This window comes from Bufo gargarizans, chromosome 1 (genome assembly GCF_014858855.1).
Source record: "Bufo gargarizans isolate SCDJY-AF-19 chromosome 1, ASM1485885v1, whole genome shotgun sequence".
Classification (NCBI taxonomy): domain Eukaryota; kingdom Metazoa; phylum Chordata; class Amphibia; order Anura; family Bufonidae; genus Bufo; species Bufo gargarizans.
In genome coordinates, this window is record NC_058080.1 from 109,483,809 (window position 1) to 109,510,936 (window position 27,128).

General features: G+C 41.2%; 1 protein-coding gene across 1 annotated transcript in view; it reads right to left on the reverse strand.

Annotated features, from left to right (window-relative positions):
- Positions 1 to 244: 244 nt before the first annotated feature.
- The window catches only part of HPGD (15-hydroxyprostaglandin dehydrogenase), a 66,534-nt gene continuing 39,650 nt past the window's right edge, over positions 245 to 27,128 (reverse strand). The window contains exons 5-7 of the mRNA XM_044297250.1: positions 17,129 to 17,205; positions 7,239 to 7,402; positions 245 to 3,345 (exon numbers count right to left, since the gene is read on the reverse strand). Coding sequence (XP_044153185.1) covers positions 3,213 to 3,345; positions 7,239 to 7,402; positions 17,129 to 17,205 — 374 coding nt within the window. The 3' untranslated portion in view covers positions 245 to 3,212. The remainder of the gene's footprint in view (positions 3,346 to 7,238; positions 7,403 to 17,128; positions 17,206 to 27,128) is intronic.

Below are 27,128 nucleotides of genomic sequence, written 5' to 3' on the forward strand. Positions count from 1 at the left end.
CATTCAAGTGAACAGGCAGGGACTGCAATATCAAGCACAGTCTCTATACAATGTATGGCATTGTGCTTGGTCTGCTGTCAATAGAGCCCCATGGCCTCTTCAAACAACTGATTGGCAGGGTTGTCGGGAGTCAGAACCCCACCGATCAGATACTGAGAGGATAGGTCATCAATAGTCTACAAGAAAACCCCTTCAAACACAAAGCATCAGAATTAGCTTAAAGGTCATATCAATACATCACAAATATATTTGTCACACTTTAATTTTCTTCAGTGATCGGCACAGTTAAATTAAAGGCAAAGATTTAATTTTGGTCCAAACAGAAAAAGCTGTAGATAGTTGATTTATAGTACAAGATTTACTCTTCTGCGCTATACATATGCTTTCAATAAGTCTCCATTTAATTAAAAACAATGTAAAATACACATTCTTATTGCGTCAGTCTGTGCTTAATAATAAACTTCATTTCCATGGACATTGGGGCTCATTTATAAAACTAGTAAGCCAGTTTTCTGCTGGACAAAAGTCACAAATTTTTGCCCAAGTGACATTATATGGAAAAAATATATATTTAGACTTTTTCACGTTTCTCCACTGCTCTTGCCACTTTTATCTTAAAGTGGACCTTAGTGGAAGGAGCAGGGCCACTACTGCCAGGAGCATTTAGACTCATTTACACCAGAAAACTGGTGTAACTTATCCCTGAAATCTACTCCAGCTCCTAATCAGTGTAGACTTCCGTTTCTGGTGCTCAGACAGCGGGTGCCTCAATAAATTGGCCACATTTTTACTTTGGTGGTCTTTTTGCTAATACTGCTGAAAGACCAGTCCTTAGTAAGTGAGCCCCATTGTTTTTTAAGGTAGATTTTAGGAGCCTTCTATCTACTTATCATTATGTACATCCTATAGAGCACTCATAGGCCCTATTAGCGAACTGCCATGATATGTCATATCTGTCAATGCATTTGACCTTACATAAACTGGACAGTTCACCTGAGTTACAGCAAAATAATGATCTTTTGTAAAGTAAATGTTCACACTTAATTTCAGAATGAAATATTGCAATGAAAGCAGAGTTTTTCTGATACAGTGCTCCAAATCCCCTGCATAGGCATAGAGTTAAATATTAAAATTCTGTCTGCAGTTATCTCCACATAGAGCTTTGGAGCTGACTGCATCCGCTATACATTGAAATCAATAAGGCCACTTTCACATATGCATTTTTGCTGGATTCGGCATGGACCAGCAAAAATGCTTCCGTCTAGATAATACAACCGGCAGAATCAGTTCTGAATGGATCTGGTAGTATTATCTTTAAAATAGCCATGACGGATCCGGCATTAAAACCATTTTAAGTCAATGGGTGCAGGATACGTTTTCTATTGTGTCCGAGAAATCGGACGGCACCATTGACTTACATTGTGTGTCATGTTGGATCAATGTTGCTTGCTCCGCATCCCATGCCGGATTACAACGGTTTTCTGTTCGGTTTGGGAACGCAACCAAACGGAATGCATTCTGGTGCACTCTTTTCCGTTCAGTTTTGCTCTATTGACAATGAATTGGGACAAAATGGATGCACTTTCCTCCGGTATTGAGATCCGGTGCTGGATCTCAATGAAGGAAAGGAAAAACGTAGATGTGAAAGTAAACTAATAAAACAGTGGCCCACATTTACTAATCCTGTGACAGTCTGAAAATGTGGTTGATAAAACTAGTGTATCTTTAGACTGTTTAGTGTATACACCTATAGTTGGCTTAGTTTGTGCAAAAAATGTGTCAACGTCACAACGTGCCTTGAAAATCTGTGCCAATGCAAAAAATGATTTCTGTGTGCCCACATTCCATCCTAAATGTGGCAAAATTCTTTCCATCAAAAGCTCCACTCTTAATTGGTCTACTCTACATCACTTTTATGCACCAGAATCATTGAATTCAGCTTATTAAATGTATCTAAAGTTAGACCATTCCGTTCTATTTTGAAACCTGGAAATGTCTAGGGTTTGGGGGGAAAAAAATCATTATTTTTGGTGCATCTGAATAATCAATGCATTGCCCATGTGTGTTTGGTGGATGAAATATTATCGCCAAGGTTGGCTTGTTTGTATATTCACATCCATAACAGAGTCATTATATCTAACCAGGTTTCCTGTATGGGAGTCTTCTCTTGTCATGGCACTTTATGTATTTGCTGCTACATTTTATTTGATGTCGTCTAATTTGTATTGTGTGTATTTCTACCAATAAAATGTCATTATATGATATGTGTGTTTTTTATTTTTTGGTGATTCTTTGCATTGTGTCACACATATTCAGCTGTTTGCAAATTGTTTGCATCGGATGCTTGAATAATAAATGTGTTTAAATTTAGGTGCATCAGAATTTTGGAGCGGACAATTCCAAAAAAGTGGAATAATTATTATAGTAAATGGGGCCAGTGTGTAGTAAGGTCCCAAGTGTTGACTGCATGCAGACAGATTTATATCTTTACATCTTTATCAGCACTGGAAATTTGGAGATGTGTATCTGAAAAGTTCTGACTGCTAAAAAGATATGTTAAAAAGATGACACAGAACTGGTCTGGTGGTGTTTAAAGGTGAACATTTACTTTAATGTAATCTACTTTAAATGTCCACTAACTTTTTACAGAACTTTGCATAAATCAATAGTAAAAGAGACCACAGGAAACTTTCTAATATGCTTTATCGGTGAGAAATGTCTAATTCTTCTGTTTTCAGCAGTCAACAGAACCCCCACCCCCCTTCTACCCCACTAATTGTCCAGGATGGATCATCTCCATTGGAGGATCATATTATACATGTCAATGCAAGTCTATGGAGAGTGGAGTGACCATAAGCTGAGGAGACACACAAAGAGTGACTGCACTGCTACATAGGAAGCTCATAGCTCAGCACATGACTGTTCTGTAATGTCCTCCATTATCCTGGAGCTGCTCCTGAGTGACTGTGAGATAGTTGCCACCATGTCTGATATCTGCAAACTAGATAGTAGAAGAGTTATTCTCATGTACACACTGTACTATTAATTAATGCAAAGTTTGTGGAAAAGTCAGTGATTTAGCTGCATCATTTTAATTTTAAAGTCATTATTCTGTTGCTCTTGTTCCTATTTTACTATACATGTTTTAAATATAAAAAAGGAATATGTACTTAAGCTATAATTCAACAATGAACAATCTTCTCATTGCAGATTCACACTTTGGTCCGCTGCTGGGCACTGAATTCTTCAAAATGAATTCCCCGGGATGTTGTGATTTTCATTACTGCACCATTTGCGGTTTCATCTTCTATGAGTCTGACTAGTCCTTCTGCGATTAATGATGGACTGCCACAAAAGAAATAGTGATAAAGTGAGTAGGTAAATAACTCGATTACATTGTACAGGTAAATGACACTTAAGGAGGACCTGCCACCTTTCTAGTAACTACTTATCATTCTCCATGTGGTAATTCTGGAGCGTCTATGATTATGGCTCTATGTTGGGCCATTCCTTTATTATTCCTTCTAGAAGTTCTGAATGAATTTCTAGCAGTTTGCAATGGGGGTCTAGATGGGTGTTACCAGTTGGAGGTGAGACCCTGCAAAGACTGATACTGGCAGCACTGATTAGATAGCCTCATACTGTGCAAGGTCACCCCCTACCCCACCCCACCCAACTGCTAGTACCCAGCCCAACCCATTGTAGACTTCTGGCAACTAAGTCATAAAGTTTAAGTAAAAATAATAGAAGAATAACACAACATAGAAATAGAAGAAAGGATCATCCACCCTTACTGATGGTATCAGTAAGGGTCTGACCTAAGTGACCCCAAATGATTGCTAACAGAAGACTAGCAGCAGTGCTATCAACATGCTATACAAAGTTGTCTTCTGATTCATGCAGTCTTTGAACTGGGCACCAGCCCTAATAATATGTCAAAACTTCAGTTTCTGTGCAGGCAACTTTTCAATAGCCATTGCATTATCATCATAGGCAACAATAGGTGGCTTCACAAATTACAAGATCACTCCCGACTTCTGCACAGGTCATAGAGCAAGCCTAGAAAAATCTCCCATAGAAGTCAATGAGGTCCTCTTCAGGCTACGGTGTCTATGGCCCATATGGCTGCTCTCAAAGGACAGGAAACATTGAAATACTGTATTTTACTGTGAAAACTGCAAGATTTTAAAAAAAAATTGTAATTACAGATAGAGAGATTAAAAAGTAAAAAAAAAAATAAATCACCAAAGATGCTTAAAAAAAAAAAAAAAAAAGTGTAACACAAAAACTTGATTTAAACAATACATCATTTTCCGAGGATACTTCCTTTATGCGTATGGTCATATGGGGGCAGAATTTCCACTGCGGATTTTGCTGTGTGTGTCCTCAGGGGAATTTCCCCTGCTGATTTATTGCAGATTTTACTCTACGCATTGCGAAGGGTGAAATCTGTGGTGAAAATCCACATTATAAATTAACCTGTTGCAGATTTAAAATCAGCACTGCAAGTCAGCTTACGCTGCAATTTTATTTTCAAAGTCTGAGGAGATTTGTTCAAATCGAATCCACTTTTCTGGTACTATAAAACGTGGTGGATGTGCTGCACTCAAGTCCATGATGTCAGATCCACAACATCTCCATCCATCCAGATGCTACCTCAAAATCAGTGCAGATACTTTATATTTTCATGCAAGACTTTACTATAATATGAAATAGATTATACTATTTTGCATTAGATACATCATTTTCATGATTGTAATGGGACTTGGCTCTTGTGGAGGTGTTTTTATTCATTCCAATATTTTCATGAACTTCAATTGCAAAAAAACTGCCTGATATCTATGTATGTACAGGAGGCAAACACTGTACAGGGTGTGTATATTTTGTGCAGGATACTCCCCAGGGCAAAGCCTCAAGACTTAAAGATAGTATTCTTAAAACACACATAATTGAAGGAAGGATGAGATAAAGTTAGATAAAGTATACCATGCAAACCCTGGATGCAAAGGGAAATTTTGCCAGAAAGAATGTGAAAAAAATAAAAGATTATATGTCTGCTCATTCAGCCAGCATGGAAACTTATACGAAAAAAAATAAGCAAAACTGTACTAATTCTTCACGTTCTAACTTTTTAACACAAACTTCCCAAGTTTATAACCAACTACAAATCAAGTACAAATGAAGCCCAAGGGAGGAAACGGCAATTGTTATATGTGGCAAATAATGCTAAACAATATTCAGTATTGCGACATGAAGCTTGCCAAGAATACAATAAACAATGATTAATGCAACATCTAGCAAAGCATGTGGACACTACGAATAAACATCTCACAGTGCAATATTCTGTGGTGGGAAACATGGTAAGTACTCCAGGTATTAGTACACTGAAGCGCTGTCATCAATATACAGTAATATACTGCTTTATAACTCACACATTGAATTATTCGACTGGGCACTATTAGCGTTGTAATCGTTTTATTTATTTTCGACTTATACTTTATTTTTTCCCAAATATTCATATTTTAAAGGGGGTGCCCAGGCTACTCTCTGACATCAGGTACGGAGCTATGCAACTTCTGCTGATCCGCAATGAGTCCCACTATAAATCATTTTATATAAAATTGAACCCTTCTCAATTTTGCCAGTTAAGATTCTGTCTAGACCACGTTTAGAGGTGTAACTCCAGCAATCTGTTCCCGTCATCTCCCTGCTCTTGGTTGACACATCCACTGGAACCTCACTTGTTCCCCTGGTCAGTTCTCTCAGGGATCCGGCGTCTCTCTGTTCCTTCCTGGTGGTCACCGTAGGGGTCCATTCCGTGCTTCCGTTCCACACTATTCCGCATCTCTGAATTTGCGGACCCATTGAAGTGAATCGGTCCGCATCCGTGATGCGGACTGCACATGCAAAAGTGCCCGTGTATTGCGGATCCGCAAAAACGGTGCCCTGGAAGCACACGTTCGTGTGCAGGAGGCCTTACTGTGTGGACCCTAAAGGGAGCACTATTACTGTGTGGGGCATAGGGGCAAAATATCTTGATAGACCCTAGCAACGCCAATGAGGCTATTGCATCTGTGTAACATGCTTGTGTGAGTCTGCTTTATAGGGTAATGCTGGTACTTCCTCCTCTGAGGGAGAAAAGCAGAGCTGTTTAATTTAGGGTTTGGGCACAGAGCTGTGTTTTCTCTAAGGAGAATGGTGATCATTTTGCATGGTGATGTGAGTAATTCATATCATTTGATAACAGGCATCATTTGGCTTTCTCACATACCTACATGTACTTGTAGTGGCATTTGCTGTGACTATACTGCTAGTGATACTCCATTTATTTAATGAATAAAATATATCCCAGAATGTTATTGAAAGGGCATCTGTCAGCAGATTTGTACCTATGAAACTGGCTGACCTGTTACATGTGCGCTTGGCAGCTGAAGGCATCTGTGTTGGTCCCATGTACATATGTGCCCGCATTGCTGAGAAAAACTATGATGTTTTAATATATGCAAATGAGCCTCTGGGAGCAACCAGGGCGTTTCTGTTACACTTAGAGGCTCAGCTTTCTCAGTATAAGGCTCTCCTCTGCTTCTTTGGCCCCCAACTAAGGAATGACTCTGAACAACTGCCTGTCACCACCAGACATCTGAGAAGCTCTGACAGACGTTCTTCAGAACCTCCTCCTTGAGGTTCCTTTTGTTTTGCTTTCATTTTCTCATCTCGTTAGCCTCTCTCTGCTGTCATGTAGTTGCACTGATTGCTTCCCTTTAAATCCCTTCCCATACTGCATCACTTTGCGGTTTATATTACTTCCTGGAGTGTGTTCATGCTGATCCTACTACTGAGTCTTCTACAGATAAGTTTTGTTCATTCATTTGTGTTTTCCTGTTTGCTGGATCCCAGGTGACCCTGACTCCCTCCGTATCAAGTGTAGGGAGCCGGTGGTCATGTCCCCTCACTATTATAGGGTGTTCAGGTGTTATACAGTCGAGGTACGACGATATGCGATCATCTACCATTGGGATTTTCGCATCGGCTGAGCAGTTAGGGAGAGAGCCAGGTCTGATGCAGGGCTCTCCCTTTTGTTCCTTAGTTTTGGATCCAGTCAGTCGGATCTTTATTTTGTGTCTTCAAGTTTTCTGTACACCTTCCGTGACATTGCCCTATGCATTACTGATAAAGCAAACCAGTAACCTTATTTAGGAAAAACACGCTAGGTACTAATATAATACATTAATACTTACTCAAGTATGCCAAACAATTTCATCATGTCCTTTATGTTATCCTTGTACTTGAAATATTCTCCCATATTCTCTTCTTTATCAATGGATTCTAGGAGTGGTGTGTCTACAAATGCCGGGCACACTGTATTCACCCTCACACCATAGTTTCCAATAGATGCCATAGCCTGTAGAAACAGATTAGATACATTAAATTAGGGTAAATCCACACAAGGGTAGGAGACGTAGAAGCTGCTATGAAAACCGAATACCTTTTTTTGTTTCTATTTATTACTATTTTATAACATATTACAAGTCAAAAACCATCAAACAAGAAACAGGAAACTCATAGCAAAATACATTTATTTCACTTTCAAGACAAAGAGAAATAGAGAATAAAATAAAAAATATAAGTAAATAAATAAATCTCTCTTATTAAATCTCCCCCATCAATTGCTTATATCTCACTACCTCCTGTAATCCATAAATATTAATAAAGTCCAACCAAGGGACCCATTCTGTCTCAAAAAGTCTATAATATCTTTTTAAAGCTTCAATATTATTACCTAGCAAATCGTATCAATAAATTTTTCCAATCATAGCGTCTAAATAACTAAGAACTCATTCACAGTGAAAAACAGCCCTTTTTGTAATGGCCATCACATGGCCATTTTAAGAACTGATTAAAGTCTAAGGGGCTTTTCACATGGCCAGTAAATAGCAGCTGCCGAAAAACAGGACATGTCTTCTTTTTCGCCATTTTTATGGCCAGATGCACCCCACTGAAATTAATGGGCCCGTTTTTAATGGCCATTTAGACAGGAGTGCACCCTTCTAACAGACATAAAAAAAGGATACACTGAGGAAAAAAAGTGCCTTTCAGGGTGTTAAAATAAAAAAAATACTTAAAAATACTTACCTCATCCACTTGTACGTGAGGGAACTGCACTGGAAGAAGCAGGACCTGATGCTCCTAGCATTGTGATTCCCCATGATTATAAATACTGGGGCACTATGTGGTAGATATTATAAATACCGGGGGACTATGTGGGAACAATCTAAATACTTCAGCACTATGTGGGGGACATTATAAATACTGTGGCACTATGTGGGAACATTATAAATACTGTGGCACTATGTGGGAACATTATAAATACTGTGGCACTATGTGGGAACATTATAAATACTGTGGCACTATGTGGGAACATTATAAATACTGTGGCACTATGTGGAAGACATTATAAATACTGGTAAATTATGTGGGGGACATTATAAATACTGAGGCACTATGTGGGGGACATTATAAATACTGGGACACTATGTGATATACATTATAAATAACGTGGAACTATGTGGCGGCCATTATAAATACTGGGGCACTATATGAGGTACATTATAAATACTGGGGCACTATGTGGGGGACATTATAAATACTGGGACTCTATGTGGTGCACATTTTAAATACTAGGGCACTGTGTAGTAGACATTATAAAAAACGTGGCACTATGTAGCGGCCATTATAAATACTGTGGCACTATATGGGGACATTACAAATACTGGGGCACTATGTGGGGGACATTATAAATACTGGGGCATTATGTGGTGGACATTATAAATACTGTGGCATTACTGTATATAGAAGAGATCATAAATATTGGGGCTATGTGGTGGACATTATAAACACTGAGACACTATATGGGGGACATTATAAATACTGGGGCACTATGTGGGGGACATTATAAATATTGGGGCATTATGTGGTGGACATTATAAATACTGTGGCATTACTGTATATAGAAGAGATCATAAATATTGGGGCTATGTGGTGGACTTTATAAATACTGAGGCACTATATGGGAGACATTATAAATACTGGGAAACTATGTGGTAGACATTATAAATACTGAGGCACTATGTGGTGGATATTATAAATACTGGGGAACATTATAAATACCAGGGCACTGTGTAGTAGACATTATAAATAACGTGGCACTATGTGGTGGCCATTATAAATAATGTGGCACTATATGGGGGACATTACAAATACTGAGGCACTATGTGGTGGACATTATAAATACTGGGCACTATGTGGGGGTCATTATAAATACTGGAGCATTACAAGGGGGGCATTATAAATACTGGTTCATTAAGAGGAGGCCGATATAAATACTGGGCACTATGTGGGGGACATTACAAATACTGGAGTACTATGGGGGGACATTATAAATACTGGAGCACTATCTTGGGGCCATTATAAATACTGGGGCACTATGTGTAGGACATTATAGATACTGGGGCACTATGTGGTGGACATTATAAATACTACCATGGGGTATAATTTACAAAAGCATATAGTGCTGATTAGGAAAAGAAAATGCTTAGACTAACATCAATGAAATGCATGGCAAGATAAGAGGCTATTCACATAGAGTTTTCTGACAGTTGTATCATGTCCTTTTCTAATACATTCATCACAATAAACTGTGTCCACATGAAGGAAAGTACAGCCTTCCATTAAAAAACAGTAGGTGCGGAATCCACACCAAATCCAGCTGACAGAAAGCTCTGTCTGAATGGCTCCTTATGCAAGAATACTTCAATATGAAATGGTAGATAAAAATAGATAAATGCCTGTTGAATAGCGAAAACCTACATAAGCTAGCAATAGACAATGTTCAGTTGGGTAGAAACAAAGCTGTACTCCAAATGACTAAAACCTAAGGAAAACCCTGCTTCCACTTATTAAAACATAATTTGATAGGACCTGGTGACGGGGCTGGTTTCCAACAGTGTATTTTATAATATGCTGACATTACAACATACTGTATTTCAGCTGTTAGTTCAGGTTAATATATCTTCATACAGTATACTGACACTAACAAATGACCCTCTCTACTGTTCTTAGATATTGATTAATGGCCATACAGCCTAGACCTAAGATTAGGCTTGGGTTCTGCTTGCAGTTCTATATGAAAGGTCAAAAGCAGCCATGTTACATCAAGCGAAGTGATGATGCAATTATGGTAAAAGAGATTACAATTCTCTGGAAGGTTGTTTATTTCCTTATGCAAGTAAAATCCACAATTGTGTTGATGCCTGTCATAGGGGGAATGCACACCTCCACTTGGAGAGCTAATGAGCATTACGTTATAAAGAAGAACCTTGTTATGTTCTAATGACATAAATCTCAGAGAATTTCTATACTAGTCTGAAAAATAATTAAACTTTTTTAGACATAAAGTCAATAAAAGTCTATTACTACTGTGGGCACCAAAGTCTATTGACCACAGACTCACTAGCATTAAACAATTTATCATGAATGAAATAATGAAACCAAATGTCAGGCTGGTTGTCAATGGCCACTGCCATTCTGTGACTTGTGTTATAAGGGAGAAGATCTTAGGAGAACATATTTATCTCCTCACAATATTTTTCCAAGAAGGGGTGTTTCTAAACTTGTCACATGTACTTGATAATCTAAGGCTGTGCAGGCAGAGTAGATGACGCATGTCCCTTATCATTTGCACACTGAATATTTACTTGCATGTAGTCCAGAGAGATAGTCATAAATAGAGAGGAGCGAATTTCTTAAGTTTGATTCGGCCAAATTCCCCTGGATTTCACAAAAAGCACATTTTATGCATTGTATGCAATAGCGCCGCCCCAGTCATTGTACTCCTCAGATGCCGCGTTCATACATGAGTGTAAAATTAACAATAAAGAAAAATTAAGTCAAACTTACTGCCTCCATTTTCTCACGAAGGGCTGGCCGCCGCCATCTTGCTTGAAGATCTTGGCCAAAATCCAGTGCGGCACGAGATTACATCATCATGCCGGCTGGCGTGGTGACCTATGACGTCATCACGTCGGCATGATGATGTAATCTAGCGCCGCACAGGATATCGGCCCGTTGCGAGCAAATGGAGGAGGTAAGTTTTATTTTCTATTTTTTTTTATACTATTTCAGGTTAAATTGATTTGCTGACAAAAAGCACGAGGAAATTCGGCTTCTAGGCGAATTGATTTTATCCTGAAATTCGGATCGGATTCCACTTCTTGGGATTCGATTCGCTCATCTCTAGTCATAAGATCAGCGTTTTAATCTCTGAGTGCATAAAGTTTTCAAGCAACCGATCAGTTTTGAGGATTTATTATAACATATTTATTTTATGCACTTATATAGCACTACTATATTCCACAGCGCTTTACAGACATTAGCATCCAACTGTCCCCAATGGGGCTCACAATCTAAGGTCCCTATCAGTATGTCTTTGGAGTGTGGGAGGAAACCGGAGGAAACCCACGCAAACACGGGGAGAACATACAAACTCCATGCAGATGTTGTCCGTTGTTGGATTCAAACCTAAGACCCCAGCGCTGCAAGGGACCAGTAATAACCACTGAGCCACCGTGCTGCCCATATTATTATTATATTTTTATTAGGTAGAGATCCTCTTTAAAATGTTCCTTGGAACTGAATGTTGATGTTATTTCGTGAACCAATGCCGGACAAGACAGCACTGCACTATTTTGTCTAGTAAAGTGGCAATATTCTGCTCCTATGGTGGAGCAAAGCAACAGAAAAGCCAAGCATTGAACATAGCTCAATTGTATACAGATTTTTCAGCATGAACATTAACAATTACTATCAGGTATTTAAACATATTTCAGTTCATCTGAAGGTGTGCAGGAAATCGTAAAAATCACCAGCAGGTTGTCTATGGCTTTCATAACCAAGATTCATTCTACGTAGCAGAGAGGCTTCTATTGCTTTCTGTCAGGATGTGACTGTGTATAAACATCAAGACACTCATTTGTAAGGAACTGATCCTTGCTGTGAGCTGTACCTTGTTTACAGAGCTAATAACTTTCCCTGGTTTTAAACACAGCAATCATTTACTTGTACTGTGAAAGTTCCATTTTATTTGGCACAAAGCAATCAAACACGGAACAAATTGTTCTCGGTGTCTGGTCTGTTTGCTCAGTGGATGACACTGATTGCATAACCTATATTAAACCACACAGATAAAGCCAGAGAGCATCATTGTTACTAGCTACCTTCTGGAGAGGCTCTTCGAGTCAGTGACACTGGAGGAACAAAGGTTCCTCTCATCATGTAGTAAAATAAGCATCCGAAAAACATTGTGTGTCATCCTGAAATATGCAGTGTCACCCCGGTGGGCCTTAGACCCACTGTTACCAAACATATCATGACCGTTTTTAGATGAACAGTTCATCATGCTTTTACTAGAGCACACACAGGTCATATAGTTTATCAGAACAAATACAAACAATATTTATTAAAGAAAAAATATTAAAAACAGAATGGTAAACTCTACAGTGAGTTTCTGACTCTCACGTCGGTTGATGGACCTCGCTGGTTCTCTTGTGGGTGTGGAGGAACCAGGACCCATCAAAAGAACCCTCTACTCTTCTAGTAGAATATAATGTACATTTTAAAGGCCTGTTTACACTGAGTTTTTTGGTGCAAATTTTGGTGAGTTTTCCACCTCAGAATCAGTGCTAAAAAAAATACCTTCACGCAGCCTCTCATTCTTTTCAATGATAAGCAGCCCTTGCTTTTTCCAGCGCCTTTCGCAGCAGAAAAAATGTGCTATATGTGTCCTCACTTTTCTGGGGTGCTTTTTGGCATGTATGAGCAAAGAATGCAAATTTAAATTTAGGTGAACACCCATTCATTTAAAAAAAGTTGCAAAAAAGCGTCAAAAAATGCCACAAAAAAACCCTGCTTCATAAATTAGCGCAAGAAGGTGGATTGTCAAAATTGGTGTGATGAGGCCCTAATGATTTGCTCTTTGGGCATTATAAAAATTATATTGTAAGTCACGTTTTTATTTACAGATGTTTCATGCACAATTATTGCACAGAGAAACATTTTTCTCTAATGTGTCTAATCAGCAAACCCTTCACTTACAATTCCATCTGAGGATTGTGTTCTTCAGAAGCTTTTTGCTTGTGCAGTAGAAAAATGCTGTAAATACAACGGATGAGTCAGTTGCTTACCTAAAAGTGAAGGAGCCCCATAGCAGAGATAAGAATGACTCACACCATTACAATGCTGGTCTTAAAGGTTTGAAGCACTTAGTTCTTGCTAACCACTCCACACCATTCCATGACATCTGACCCAATTTTGTTCCCTCGTGAGGAAAGTCTTGCCCAAGCTCTGGATATTTAGTAGCACAAAGGATGGGAACAACCAAGGGAACAACCAAGACTTGGCCCCCCCTCTCTCTCTTGGGTTGCCTTAAAGGACATCTGTCATCAGATTTGTACCTATGAAACTGGTTGACCTGTAGCATGTGCACTTGGCAGCTGAAGCCATCTGGGTTGGTCACATCTTCATATGTGTCTTCATTACTGAGAAAAAATTATGTTTTATTATATGCAAATGATACTCTAGAAGCAAAGGGGTGTTGACATTACTTCTAGAGGCTCTGCTCTTTTTGCAACTTCTGCACCCTCTCCGCTTTCATTGACAGGGGTTAGGCAGTGAAAACTTCATCACACCTGGCCCTGTCAATCAAAGAGGAGAGGGTGCAGCAGTTGCAGAGAGAGCTGAGCCTCTAGGTGTAACGGCAATGCCCCTGTTGCTCCTAGAGGCTCATTTGCATATATTATAACTTCATATTTCTCAGCAATGCGAGCACATATGAACAAGGGACCAACACAGATGCCTTTAGCTGCCAAGGACACATGCAACAGGTCAGCCAGTTTCATAGATTTGCTGACAGATGCCCTTTAACAGCATTTAATGAGATGCTTCTGGCACATATCCCTTTGGTAAGAATGCATGATCTGGAATACTGCAATGGGATCAGAGCCTAGCAGTACACCCAGTCCCACTCCCTCAACATGATGAAAAAGTGTAACTGCATTTACTTCCAGAGAATGTTTATTTTGTCCATGTGATGCAGCAGTTTTCAGCTCCATCTTGAAGTCTTCTCAAACCACTTGAAAGGCTTATAACATGGAGCCAAAATGTTTCTCTACTGTGTGGGAAGGATAAACATTTGCTAAAAGTAAGCAGATGCTGATGATCATTTTCTGCTTGAATTATAAAAGGGGTTACCCAAAAAGAGTATTACTATGGAATGAATAGAGCATTTCAAAAGTACATTTTTTATGTACAGTACATTTTCTGCTCATGTAGCGCCTCCACGTTGTTTCTCCTGTGGTTGAAATCCTGGTCCACCATCTCGTGCAATCAGTGGTTTACTAACATGTTCATTTGTTTCCCTGCTCCTTTCCTCCTCTCAGTGTAGTGATCTTATAAAGAAGAATATGAAGAGGCACAGACCCCTTTCATTCATTCACACCTACTTCTAAATCCATAGAAATATATAGCTATATCTATTTTTATACTGTAGAGAAATAAATTCGGGAAGGGAGTTGACCCATGAAAAGTATTGTTATTACATGGATAGGTCATTTCAAATGTACATTTTTCTTATGTACAATGTATTGTACATTACAGTTTTACTCTGGTAGCGCTTCCATGCTGTTTCTCCTGTAACTGAAATTCTGGCCGCCCTTCTGCATTCAGTGGTGTGCTAACGTGCTCTGTAACATCCCTGGTCCTTTCCTTCCCTCAGTGTCAGTGTAGTCATCTCATCGTGAAGTGGACTAGACACCTTTCATTCAATCAGACCTACTTCTAATTTTATAGAAATGTATAGCTGTCACTCTATCTATACAGTGGGGAAAGATATTGGGGGGTGGACTGGATACTGCTATATTTATAAGTGGTCGCTGGGACTTTGTGTGAGGGACTATTAGCTCTACAGGGGAGGAAAAGCTATGAACTCTTAGCTTGATGCTTTTTTTTATTTGGGGGATAATCCCTTTAAGCAAAGTTTGTATGACTTGACATACAGTATATCCTGTGATTTTTGATACAATGAATATTGAGTGCTGTCTTTATGTATCTTTTGGGACTAAAGACTATGAACCAATACAAACAAATACTAAATATATAGTGTTATGTCCATATATTTAGTAGCATCTTGGTCTGGTGGTTGTAGTGTGACTCACTAGATCGCGCTCCAGTGCTGCTCTGAATGGGGCCAGTTCTGTTTTATCTTGGGTGCACAGTGCAAAACCCAATGATGTCCCTGACCTGAGGAGTGTGGTGTTCCTGTTGATGACTTATGCCCTGCCTTCATCTCATGCCTGTTGGGCTACATCTGCATTGCTTACCTTGTTGCCACTTTAACTACTTTTGTACTGTTTGACCCTTTTTTCCTTCTACCCATGTTTCTATACATATCTATAGGTCTGATTCTCTGAAACCCCTGGTGTCAGCCTGTTCTCCATTGTGATATTCTCAGGGAACAACAGAGAGATCGCTTATACCAAACAAAAACAAATGTGATCAATAGTCTGCTTCTTCTCTGCGGTCTCACAATTTCTCACAACAACAAGTACAGGAAGTGTAGTATAGGCCTGAACATGACTGCTGTCATTATCTTTGCCACCAAATGTATCTTTTGATGCTCTAAAATACTCCATACACGGGCATAGTGACAAAATAGATAACCATGGAATGTGGCCTTTTGACACTGTTTTGCTGTATGTAATTTCACAACAAATTACAATGATTGCACAAGTATGGTTATAGAATAGATACCTAATATTAGAAATTGCACATGATGCAGGAGTTATACATGTTATAGCTACAGTATTGTATTGTAAGAGTCTTGAAATATCAAGAAATATGGAGGAGAAAGTGAATACAGCTGCCCAAATGGTTGCGCAGTTAGTTGCGCCGCAACCTGCGACTTTTCCCCGCTCATGCCAGGTCTAAAAAAGTTGGTGTGTCATGGGGGAGGAAGGGGATGGACTGGCAGGCCCGTCTCATTCATTATTTTCTATGCCTGTTTTAGGCTTACTGGCTTACATTTAGACTGGCGATGGATACACCGAAGTAATGTAGAGGCCGGCGCCGCTTCATAACTTCGGCGGATTCCACTGCCGCGTACAGGGTTATTGAGACCGGCGTCTAAAATGCTGGTCTTAATAAATTACCCTCTAAGAGTCTAGGTATCTCTGTTATCCAAGAATCTTTTGTCCATACTCCTCATACAGGACGTGAAAACAAATTACTGGGCAACCAGTTATTTGGCACTGTATGTCAGTTTGCCATTATTTTCCCATCGGTCACCTATGTTTACCCCCCCACACTTCCCGTTTAGCATCTGTAAGAGATACAGGATACTCAACGACCTATATATGTTTGAATCCAAGTAAGACTAAAGAACTTGATGCATACTAATGGTGTGCATACCATTCATATATGTCCATATACATTCATACACCCGTCTCTCTATGTTTGATTCACACAAATAAAATACTTTAAATTATAGAAAATATTACACAATATAAGTCTTACACATATTTCTGACACATATATACATTAGACGACTATTGTTGACTAAACCCGACCCTTTCGGTTGGATCATTCAATCTATTATGTATGGGGAGCTCCTGACTCTCCCCCCACAGATGACATCTCTGTAAGGAAGCCCATCCTAGAGAGCCATCAAAAGGCATCTCATCCAGCCAACCATTACCCACCCTGCTCTGACGAAGAGCAACGACTCCGATAAAAGTTAAGCCGCAGTTCAGTCATGCCTCAGTGTTAACAAGTTGGACATTTGCTTACAAGGTAAATACCTATAGGGGGCATTAGAGAGACAGTGTTCTTCCTTCTGGAGGAGAACTAATTTGCAGGACAAAACACAAATAGTGAAGCGGGTATTGTATATAGACAAAACCACATTAAGCAAGCAATATAGCCTGGCGACCTCACAGTGTATGCACATGCAGAATAGTGACTAGATATATACAAAAACACAATGTCATGAATAATCATTTCTATACTGCATTATACTCACCGCAATTGATCTTGTGAATCCAATTACGCCATGCTTGGAAGCAGAGTACACTGGCTGGTAGGCGGCAGGGGTAAGTCCTTTGATAAAGATAATAAATATCATCTCAGTCAATAACATACTACCAAGTCTTGCTTTTCGGTCACAGTGATACAAGTGGATTACTGACATACCCTGATCATTCCAAATAACCTTGAATGACTGCAGACGGCACTTTATTTTACCAGCAGACTGAGACAGCCATCTAAGATAATGTACATGACAGGCCAATTTACCAGACCCAGTCAAATGCATTCGAAATTTCATTGCACCGACAAATACATATTCAACTTTCATTTGCACTCTAGCAACGAGCGAAGATGTAATTTTCCAGACTATATTATTTGGGATGAAGGAAAGGCTATTGCGTTTTAAACTTGCACTGGGGGTTTGCTGTAGGAAATGTTGTTTCCAGCTGATAAGATATAAGTAGTGTGCTTAGGGCTTGAAGATCGTGGCTTTTCACAGGCTCGCATACATTGCAGGTACATTACAGTTCTGCAGGATTGCAGGGGATTATTCCGTATTTTATGTACCTCACCTTTACAGTCTACACCAGTATAACTAGTAATATAAACAGGTGACGGCGCCATTAAATACACACTGATTGGCAATGCTCAAAAATACAGTTTCTTTTCAAGGGAAGATAAAGGATTATAGTAATATAGCCTATATCTAGCAAGCAAATTCTGTTATATAGTTGGAAAATAAATATCGCTGAATAGTATAACGTTAACCCCTCGAAGGTATTCATTTACGACCTAAGACCGGGTCAAGTTTCACTCAGGCAATTGCTTTCTTTTGGTGCAAACGCGTAATGGGGCTGTTTGATGAAAACTGGTTAAACCAGGCACAGCAAGCTATCACAGAGCAACTAATACTAAATGAAAGCTGTGCCGTGATTGGTTGCTTTAGGCAACAAAGGCAGTTTTTCTTTTAGCTAGGTTAATAAATCTCCACCAGAGTTTCCTATTTTTATTATTATCACAACTCTTTACAAGGATTTAAGGGTGTCTCTGGGATTTTTGCAGAACCTGACCTTTCTTCTGTCCCACGGAAGAAAGATAGTTTGGTTCATACTTACCCTTCTGTGATGCTGGCGTCTCTACTGCACTCACACAACCTGAGGGCTCTTCCACTGGGGTCCCAAGCAGATTTGTTCCCTAGTCTTCCTGTTCATCTGCATAATAGTAAATGCACTGGAAGACTAGTGTTTTGTAAAAACAAAACTAAATAAATAAATAAAAAAGCCTAGAGAACCCCTTACGTCTTTCTAACTTCAATAGCCACTCATAATCATACAATTGTATGCATGCAGGTTATTATATATAAATATATAAGGGAAGATAGACGGTCTGGTTTATTGTACTTTACGATATCTAACATAACATGTAATGCGCAGGGACTCCTCGGTAGGCCCCCGGTCTCCTGCGCCCGATATAAGATGGAGGAGTAATTATTTCTCCTTTCTCAGGAGAGATAATTATTGTAACCACTAGGTGGTAGTGTCGCACAGTGATGCCACCTCTACTGGTGTACATTGTAGAGGAGGCCCCGCGGTATCTTCTAGACTTCTGGGGCTGCTGGCTGTGAAAATAGAGGGAAGTTTTCTGCCTCCTCCTGCCCTCCCTGCTGTCAGGAAACTGTGGTTGCTGGAGAGAAGGACTCCTCTGCGGTGCTGGGCTGATTTCTCAGGTGTGTGTGACAGTAGTGAGCTGTAGGAGACTGTAAGGAGGAAATAGGGGATTTGTTTATAGCAGACACAGATCTATGAATGTGTGCTGCTCTCTGCAGAGTTCAGAGTGACTTCGGGGGGACTCTGCCCTAGGTCCCCCCAATGCCTCTGCTTTAGGTGCACCCCCATAAGTGCCCCAGCTTCAGATGCCCCCCAATGCCCCTACTCCAAAAAAAGCACCCCTAATATTGAATCTTCTCCAGTTGTCCCCCTAATACCACTGCAGCTGCTCCAGGATCCCCACTTTTACCCTGCCTCGGGTAAGCCTAATGCCTCTGCTTTAGGTGCACCCCCATAAGTGTCCTAGCTCCAGATGCCCCCACTCTAAATGCACCGCTAACATTGCCTCTTCTCCAGTTACCCCTGCTCCAGGATCCCCACTATTACCCTGCCTCAGGTGACCCTAATGTCTCTGCTTCAGTTATGACCCTCCGTTTGTGCCCTTTGCTCACATTGCTCCTCTAGCACCTTTGCTTGGGTTTTATTAAAGGTTGTGACCTGCAAAGGTGGTTGGACTCATGCCCGAAAAAATTCTGCACAGTGCGTCATATTCTCCAGTATTGACACAAATGGTTTACATGGTGGTAGTGATGATATTCCATATTTACAGGCATCACTGCTGCCATGTAAAGACATACTGGTGGTGGAGTGGTGGAGGATTTAAAGCGGTTTTTACAGATTTTCAAGTTATCCTCTTCACCCATAGGGCATAACTATATGAATAGTGGGGTCCGTTTCTGCAACCCCCACTGATACCAGGAATGGGTCCTGTTCCCCCTTTTTATGGTCTGACAGGCCACACATACGCCCTGCTGCTCCATTCATTCTCTTTGGGACCACTGGAAATGGCCAGCGCTGTACTCCGCCATCTCCGACGACCCCATAGAGAATGGATGGAGAGGCAGGGCATATGCTCGACCTGCCACTCAGTCAAGAAGGGGGATCAGTGGGGGCTCCAGTGTTCAGACCCCCACAGATCACTTAGTTATCTTCAACCTGTGGATAGAGGTTAACTAGAAAAGTGGGCACAGGCCCTTTAAAAGGCGAGCATTTGTATTTTAGTTTGACACATATTTTGGGCCAGATTTCAATTTTTTATAATTTTTTTTTTTTTACACCCAAAGAAAACCTTTAAGGATAGGGAATGTGAAAAGGTGAAACAGCTATGACACGACAGGTGATAAGTGTCTGATTGGTGGGGGTCTGACTTCTGGGACCCCCATGATCAAGGGAACGTGGTCTTAAAGGGGTTGTCTCACTTCAGTAAGTCGGATTTATCATGTAGAGAAAGGTAATACAAGCCACTTACTAATATATTGTTATTATCCATATTGACTCCTTTTTATCACAGTATACACAGCACGTATCCGTGGTTATGACCATCCTGCAATCCAGCAACGGTGGCCGTGCTTACACACTAAAGCGAAAGGCTGGAAGTGCGTATAGGCCAACACCTTTACTTGTAGTGTGCTAACACGGCCACCACTGCTGGATTGCAGAGTGGTCAAAACCATAGATATGAGCAGTGTGTAAGGTGATGGAAAAGAGCCAATATGGAGAATCAGAATACATTAGTAATAAATGCCATTTGTTGATGTGAGACAGCCCCTTTAAGTGTGCTACACCCAGGGCCGTCTTCAATATTGATTGGACCCTGGGCAAAAATTTACTTGGGCCCCCTGGATCTCGCCTTCCCACACCTTAGCAGGCAATCACGCCCTGCACCACAACACACACACAAAAAATCCACACATCTGGTAGAGTACAGTGAATGACTGTAAATACTTCCAGTTCTGAAGACTCCAGCGACTCAGGATCAGTGCTCTGGGCAGCTGGGCTCAGGCTGGAAGTGGGCATCGCTCTGCAGGAAGGAGACCAGGGCTCGGCTCACCCTAGTGCTACAGTGCACCCCAGCACCCTACAGTATGCAGTATAGCACCCTATAGTATACAGAAACCCACAGTAGGCAGTATAGCACCCCACACTATACAGTACCCCACAGTATATAGTAGAGTAGTATAGCAGCCCACAATATACAGCACCCACAGTATACAGTATACAGGCCCCCACACTATACAGGCCCCCCCACAGTATACAGGCCCCCCACACAGTATACAGACCCCCACACAGTATACAGACCCCCACACAGTATACAGACACCTACACTATACAGGCCCCCCACACAGTATACAGCCCTCCACACAGTATACAGCCCTCCACACAGTATACAGGCCCCCCACACAGTATACAGGCCCCCCACACAGTATACAGGCCCCCCACACAGTATACAGTCCCACACAGTATACAGGCCCCCACACAGTATACAGCACCCCACTATACAGTAGTTTACAGTATATTAGCATAACAGCCCCTGTCACCTTTTTCTGATGTAATCTTCACAAAAAAAGCTCCACAGAAACTTCTCCTGCAATACTAGTGGTAGGACCTGTGATGACCTCATAGCCATGTGACCAGTAATATTGCTAGGTTACTGGTCACATGGTGATGATGTCATCTAAGGTCCTAGATCACATTCACAGCTCTAACAGTACGATGCCTGGACTCAGTGCCGGCAGGCATGGCATGGCAGCACCCCCTGTGTAGCTGACAGCCTGACATCCGGGGCAGTGGCTAGCAGGGCTCAAGAGGCAGCTGCCTTGGGCCCCCCAGGAGCAACTGGGCTCGGGGCATTTGCCCCTCTTGCCCCTTGGTAAAGACGGCCCTGGCTATACCTAATAGGGTTAGGCAAAAAATGTCTTGGTGCGTGCATTGCATGTTTCCTCTGTGTGATAGGAACTGCATGTTTCGGACTGACTTAAGAGCAGGATATCCATATATGTGTAAGGCTACTTTCACACTTGCGGTAGCAGTGTCTGGCAGGCTATTCCAGTGGGGGAACAGTCTGCCAGATCCGTGCGTACACTAGCCCACTGTGCCGCCAGAGGTCCGCTCTGGCCCTATTCACTATAATGGGGGCAAACATTCCAAGAGGTGGTTGGACAAAAACCACAGCGGACTTCCGGCGGCACGGTGGGCTAGTGTTAGCACGGATGCGGCAGGCTGTTCCCCCGCCGATACATCCTGCCGGACCCTGCTACTGCAAGTGTTAAAGTAGCCCAAATTCTGCCACATGTATGTTTTTGAATTTTGCTGTGAGTGTCTACCATCATACTTCATCTTTAATATTTCTGTTATCACTGTAAGGGCTCATGAACACGATTGTTGGATGTTTTGCAGAACATGGATACTGGGTGTGTGCATTTCACATTATGTGGAATAGAACAGTCGGCCTCTAATAGAACAGTCCTGTCCTTCTCTGTAATGCCGACAATAATAGGGCATGTTCTATAATTTTGCGTAACGGCCATGCGGACACGGAATGCAGATGAAGTCATTTCCTTTTTTTGCGGCCCCATTGAAGTGAATGGTTTCACATACAGGCCTCAGAAAAAAAAAATGGTACGGACAAGGAAAAAAAAATAGTGTGCAGGAACCCTAAGGTGGGCCCCCAGAATCAGTTACACTGGTGGGCCTTAGGTACTCCAGTCTGAAACTGCTCCTGCCTGATGGTAGTCAAGAGTGCTCTTGATGTTATCGGTTTGGTCCGGATGTAAAGCATAGGGTGCAATGGCATATGATGCAGAAGTCAGTAACCAGGCCAGATGTGGAAAATAAATGTCTCTCTTTACCAAAGTGCAGGATGGGAGTTGTAATACACAATGGTATCAAAACACAGTCGGATGGGAATTATAGTACTCTTTCCTCTATCCCTCCAAAGTCTTTCTATTATTTTTGCAATAGTGGCTGTAATTTCCAACTGAGGTATGCAGGGCTTAACATACAGTTGGCCAGACCGTGTCCAAGTGTGAACAGTATTTTAGCAACTGTCCTCTTTCACTGCAGTAAAGTCTATTAACCTTAAATAACAAATACGTTACTGACTAACTCTGATGCTCGGCCACGCAGATTCTGGATCTTCTTGGTCCTGTCCTTTATCTCTTTTTCTGGAGTACTGTAGAAATGTGAGGTCTTTCAGTAGATACTCCTCAGAGAAGGTGATTCTCTGAAACTTTGACCTAGTCCCACACCTAACTTCCTGCAGGTCACTAACCCTGACTGATGCATTAAAAAGATATACTGTGTACATAACAAGTCATTGTAGTAGCATTGTGTATCAAGTATCCTGTTCTGGGGCACTGCGCTATTCTGGCAGAAAACTCACTCTTGGAAGAGGGTATCCCACCACCAAGTAGTCATAGTGCCATGGCAGGGTAGGCTGATTATTGAGCTGCTGATCTATACACTCATGACCCCAAAATAAATACTTTCCCTTGGCAAAATAAAGAACACCTAGCTTTGTCCCCAGTGAATACCAATAAAAAATCCTTCAACACTTCACTATGCATATGGACTCGGTCTTTGTTTCTGGAGCTGTGGTATATGTATCCCAGGGGGTATATGGCATGTCACTAGGAGATAATGTACTTGCCTTGTCCTAATGCTGTACTTTCGATATGCAGCACACTGTATAATAACAGCTAGGGGTCCTTTAAATGGGTTTTCCTCAGGATAGGCCAAAAAATATCTGATTGGAGGGGATCCAACTCCCGACACCACCATCAATCAGCTGTTTGAAGAGGCTGTGAGCACTGAGGCCTCCTTGCAGCTTATAAAGCACAGTGCTGGACGTTGTATAGTGGCTGCTCTTGGTATTTCCACCCAGGCCTATCCACTTGAAATGGACTGAGGTGCACACAGGCCATTTAACCAATGAACGCAAAAGAAAGAGGCCCCAGCAGGGTGGGAATCCGGGAGTTGGACCCCCACCATTATGATCTTATCGACCTAATCTAAGGATAGCTCAAGTTTTAAACTTTATGTATTTCTTTTTGCATTTTTATATATTCTGAAAATGAAATCACCAGTAGCCGAAACCAGTAATGTTGAGTCAATACAGAAAAAATGCTACCATTTCAGTTCATCGAGCAAATTACATATTGCTGTGTTGAAGTTGTAGCCTTCTAGATTTATAATAAAGAACAATATCAATGTGTTTCTAGAAGAATTGTTTAATCTATAACCAAGTGGCACTCTGCAATCTGCCTCGTTATACAGTATGTTTCCGTATTGCTGCGCTGTCTACAGAGGTATCTAAGGTCAAGCTCAACCAACATAGGAAGCTTTTGACTATTATTCAGGAGATGACTAATTCTTTTGAAATCTAATCCCACACAAGAAGCTGACACACAGAAAGCGTGTGACCTGTTTGCTACTTTAAGATCACCATGCTTATTTACAGCTCATCATAAGCTTTAGGGAGCATTCACACGACCGTATCCGTTGTGTGGTCCGCAAAATGCGGATGTGTTCCGTTTAGTGTCCGCATTTTGTAGTGGACCCTTTGACTTCAATGGATCTATGGTCCATTTTGTGGCAAAGTGTAGAGCATGTTCTTTTTCTTTTTGCAGAACGGACACACAGATACTGTCCGAGTGCTGTCCACATAAATATGTTCATTCCGCAAAAGACAGAACGTGCCCCTAGACTTTGCTGCAAAATGAGGACTGCAGGCCCTTTGAAGTCAATAAAAAATGTGGATGCCACATGGACAGTATTTGTATTTTGCAGATCCACGGTTTGTGGACCACAAAGTATACACAGCTGTGTGAATGTACCTTTATGTACATATCAACGCTGTGTCAGATAAAAAGTGGCTACGTTGTCCATAGCAGGTAAACAGAGTTCAGTATAGAACATGGGCTCCGATTCCTCTGATACTATAGGTTGCTATGAACAGTAAGGTCTTTTTTCTTTCACCGACATAGACAGCATGTCTGGCAATGATAAGACACAGCATCTCAGCTTTACTTGAATGGCACAAATCTGCAATATCCTGTTCCACCACTACTAAGTAGATGGCATGCAGGTGGACAGCCCCATGAAAACAATGAAGAGACCCTAAGGCCCCTTGCAGACGAGCGTGTCCGGATTAGGTCCGGATGCGTTGCGTAGGCTATCAGGGAAAATCGTGTGAGTAGGTACGCAATTGTAGTCAGTTTTGACTGCAATAGCATTCCGATGTTCAGTTTTTATCGCGTGTGTGCAATGCGTTTTGCATGCACGTGATAAATAACTAACTGTGGTACCCAGACCCAAACCTGGACTTCTTCACGGAAGTTCAGGTTTGTGTTAGGTGTTCGGTATATTTTATTATTTTCAAAAATAATAGCTTTCTTAATACAGAATGCTTGCTAAAATATGGCTTGAGGGATTAAAAAATAAAAACTATTAACTCACCTCATCCACTTGATGGCGCAGCCGGCATCGTCTTCTTTCTTCTTCTTTGAGGACCTGCAAAAGGACCTTTGATAGAGTAATCGCGCTCAGCACCTGGTGAGCGCAGTGACGTCAGCGCAGGTCCTTTTGAATGAAGATAAAAGATCCATCTTCATTCAGCAGGACCTGCGCTGACGTCACCACGTTCACCACGCGGTGAGCGCGATTACGTCATCACAGGTCCTTTTGCAGGTCCTCAAAGAAGAAGAAAGAAGACGATGCCGGCTGCGCAATCAAGTGGATGAGGCGAGTTAATTGTTTTTATTTTTTAACCCTCCAATCCACATTTTAGTAAGCATTCTGTATTAAGAAAGCTATTATTTTCTCTTATAACCATGTTATAAGGAAAAATAATACAGTGAATTTACTTTAATGGGGTCTGGGGTTGCTCATCCCTATTATCTCTTAGCAACCATGCATGAAAATTGCACCCCATCCGCACTTGCTTACGGATGCTTGTGATTTTCACGCAGCCCCATTCATTTCTATGGGGCCTGGGTTGCCTGAAAAACGCAGAATATAAAACCTGCTGCGATTTTCACGCAATGCACAAATGATGTGTGAAAATCACCCCTCATGTGCACAGCCCGATTGAAGTGAATAGGTCCGGATTCAGTGCGGGTGCAATGCGTTCATTGGTGGAATTCTCGCCCATGTGAAAGGGACCTAAAACACTAACAGGAGCACTACGGCCCCTTCAAGCAGCTGAACAGCAGAGGTGCCAAGAGTTGGACCCCCACTAATTTGATATTGATGGACTATCTTGAGGACAGGGCCAGTATCCTTTACCCAGAAAACACTCTTTTTAGCTTTTAGTCAGTTAGAAGAGACAAACCAAAGGGATCTGGATAAAAATAGACTGTATAATGTCAATAATAAGTAATGGAATCATGTCACCTAGTCAGTCATCTACAGTCACTGTCGAGGAGTTTCATTTCCTTAAAGGGATTCTGTCACCAGATTTAACCCTGTTAAGCTAGCTGACATTAGCGATGTGCTAATGTCAGCTAAACCTTACTAGCCTATTCCTACTTTTATCTATGCCCCCGTTACGCCAGAAATCTAACTTTTCTAATATGCTAATTAGCCTCTAGGGGCAGAAACAATGCCCCTCCTGCTCCTAGAGGCTAATTAGCATATTATAAAAGTTAGATTTCTGGTGTAACGGGGGCATAGATAAAAGTAGGAATAGGCTAGTTAGGTTTAGCTGACATTAGCACATCGCTAATGTCAGCTAGCTTAATAGGGTTAAATCTGGTGACAGAATCCCTTTAATAATAAATGATAACTATGGTCAGTGTGCGGATCTGCCAACCGTTATGATGTACCACGTGAATGATATTTTCACTGTAATTATTTTTTGCCGATTAGTTATGTTTACTTTGAGTCATGAGCTTCTTACAAGACTGCCCAGAATAAATAAGGCAAGTTAAGTAACATTTGTAGAATCTCTAGCGTCTGCATTTGGTTAGTGATAGTGCTATGAAGTATGAACAGACCTACCAAAACATTACATTTTTGATACAGCACTAAGAAAAAGTATTCATCCCCTTCAGTCCACAGCGTATTACATATTTGTCATCTCAACTGTCCCTAATCTTTAAGCCCTTAAAACGGTTCTCTGCATTCAGGGCTAAAGCCAGATATAAGCTCTTCTTTATTATTTTACTATAGATGAGTGGAGCATTGGAGCATTTCCTTGCTCTGATGCTCCCCCTTGTCAAGCTGCATTGCGCAGTTGAAGCCTCTGTTTGTTTACTGCCGGTGACGTACCGGGCTTCACATCATTATGCTAAGCGGAGACTTCCACCTAGCAGTCAGCCTGGTGACCTCACCGGCCCAAATGGGCGGTCTATAGCGCTGCCGGAGAAGCAATTGTCAAACCCTTATATA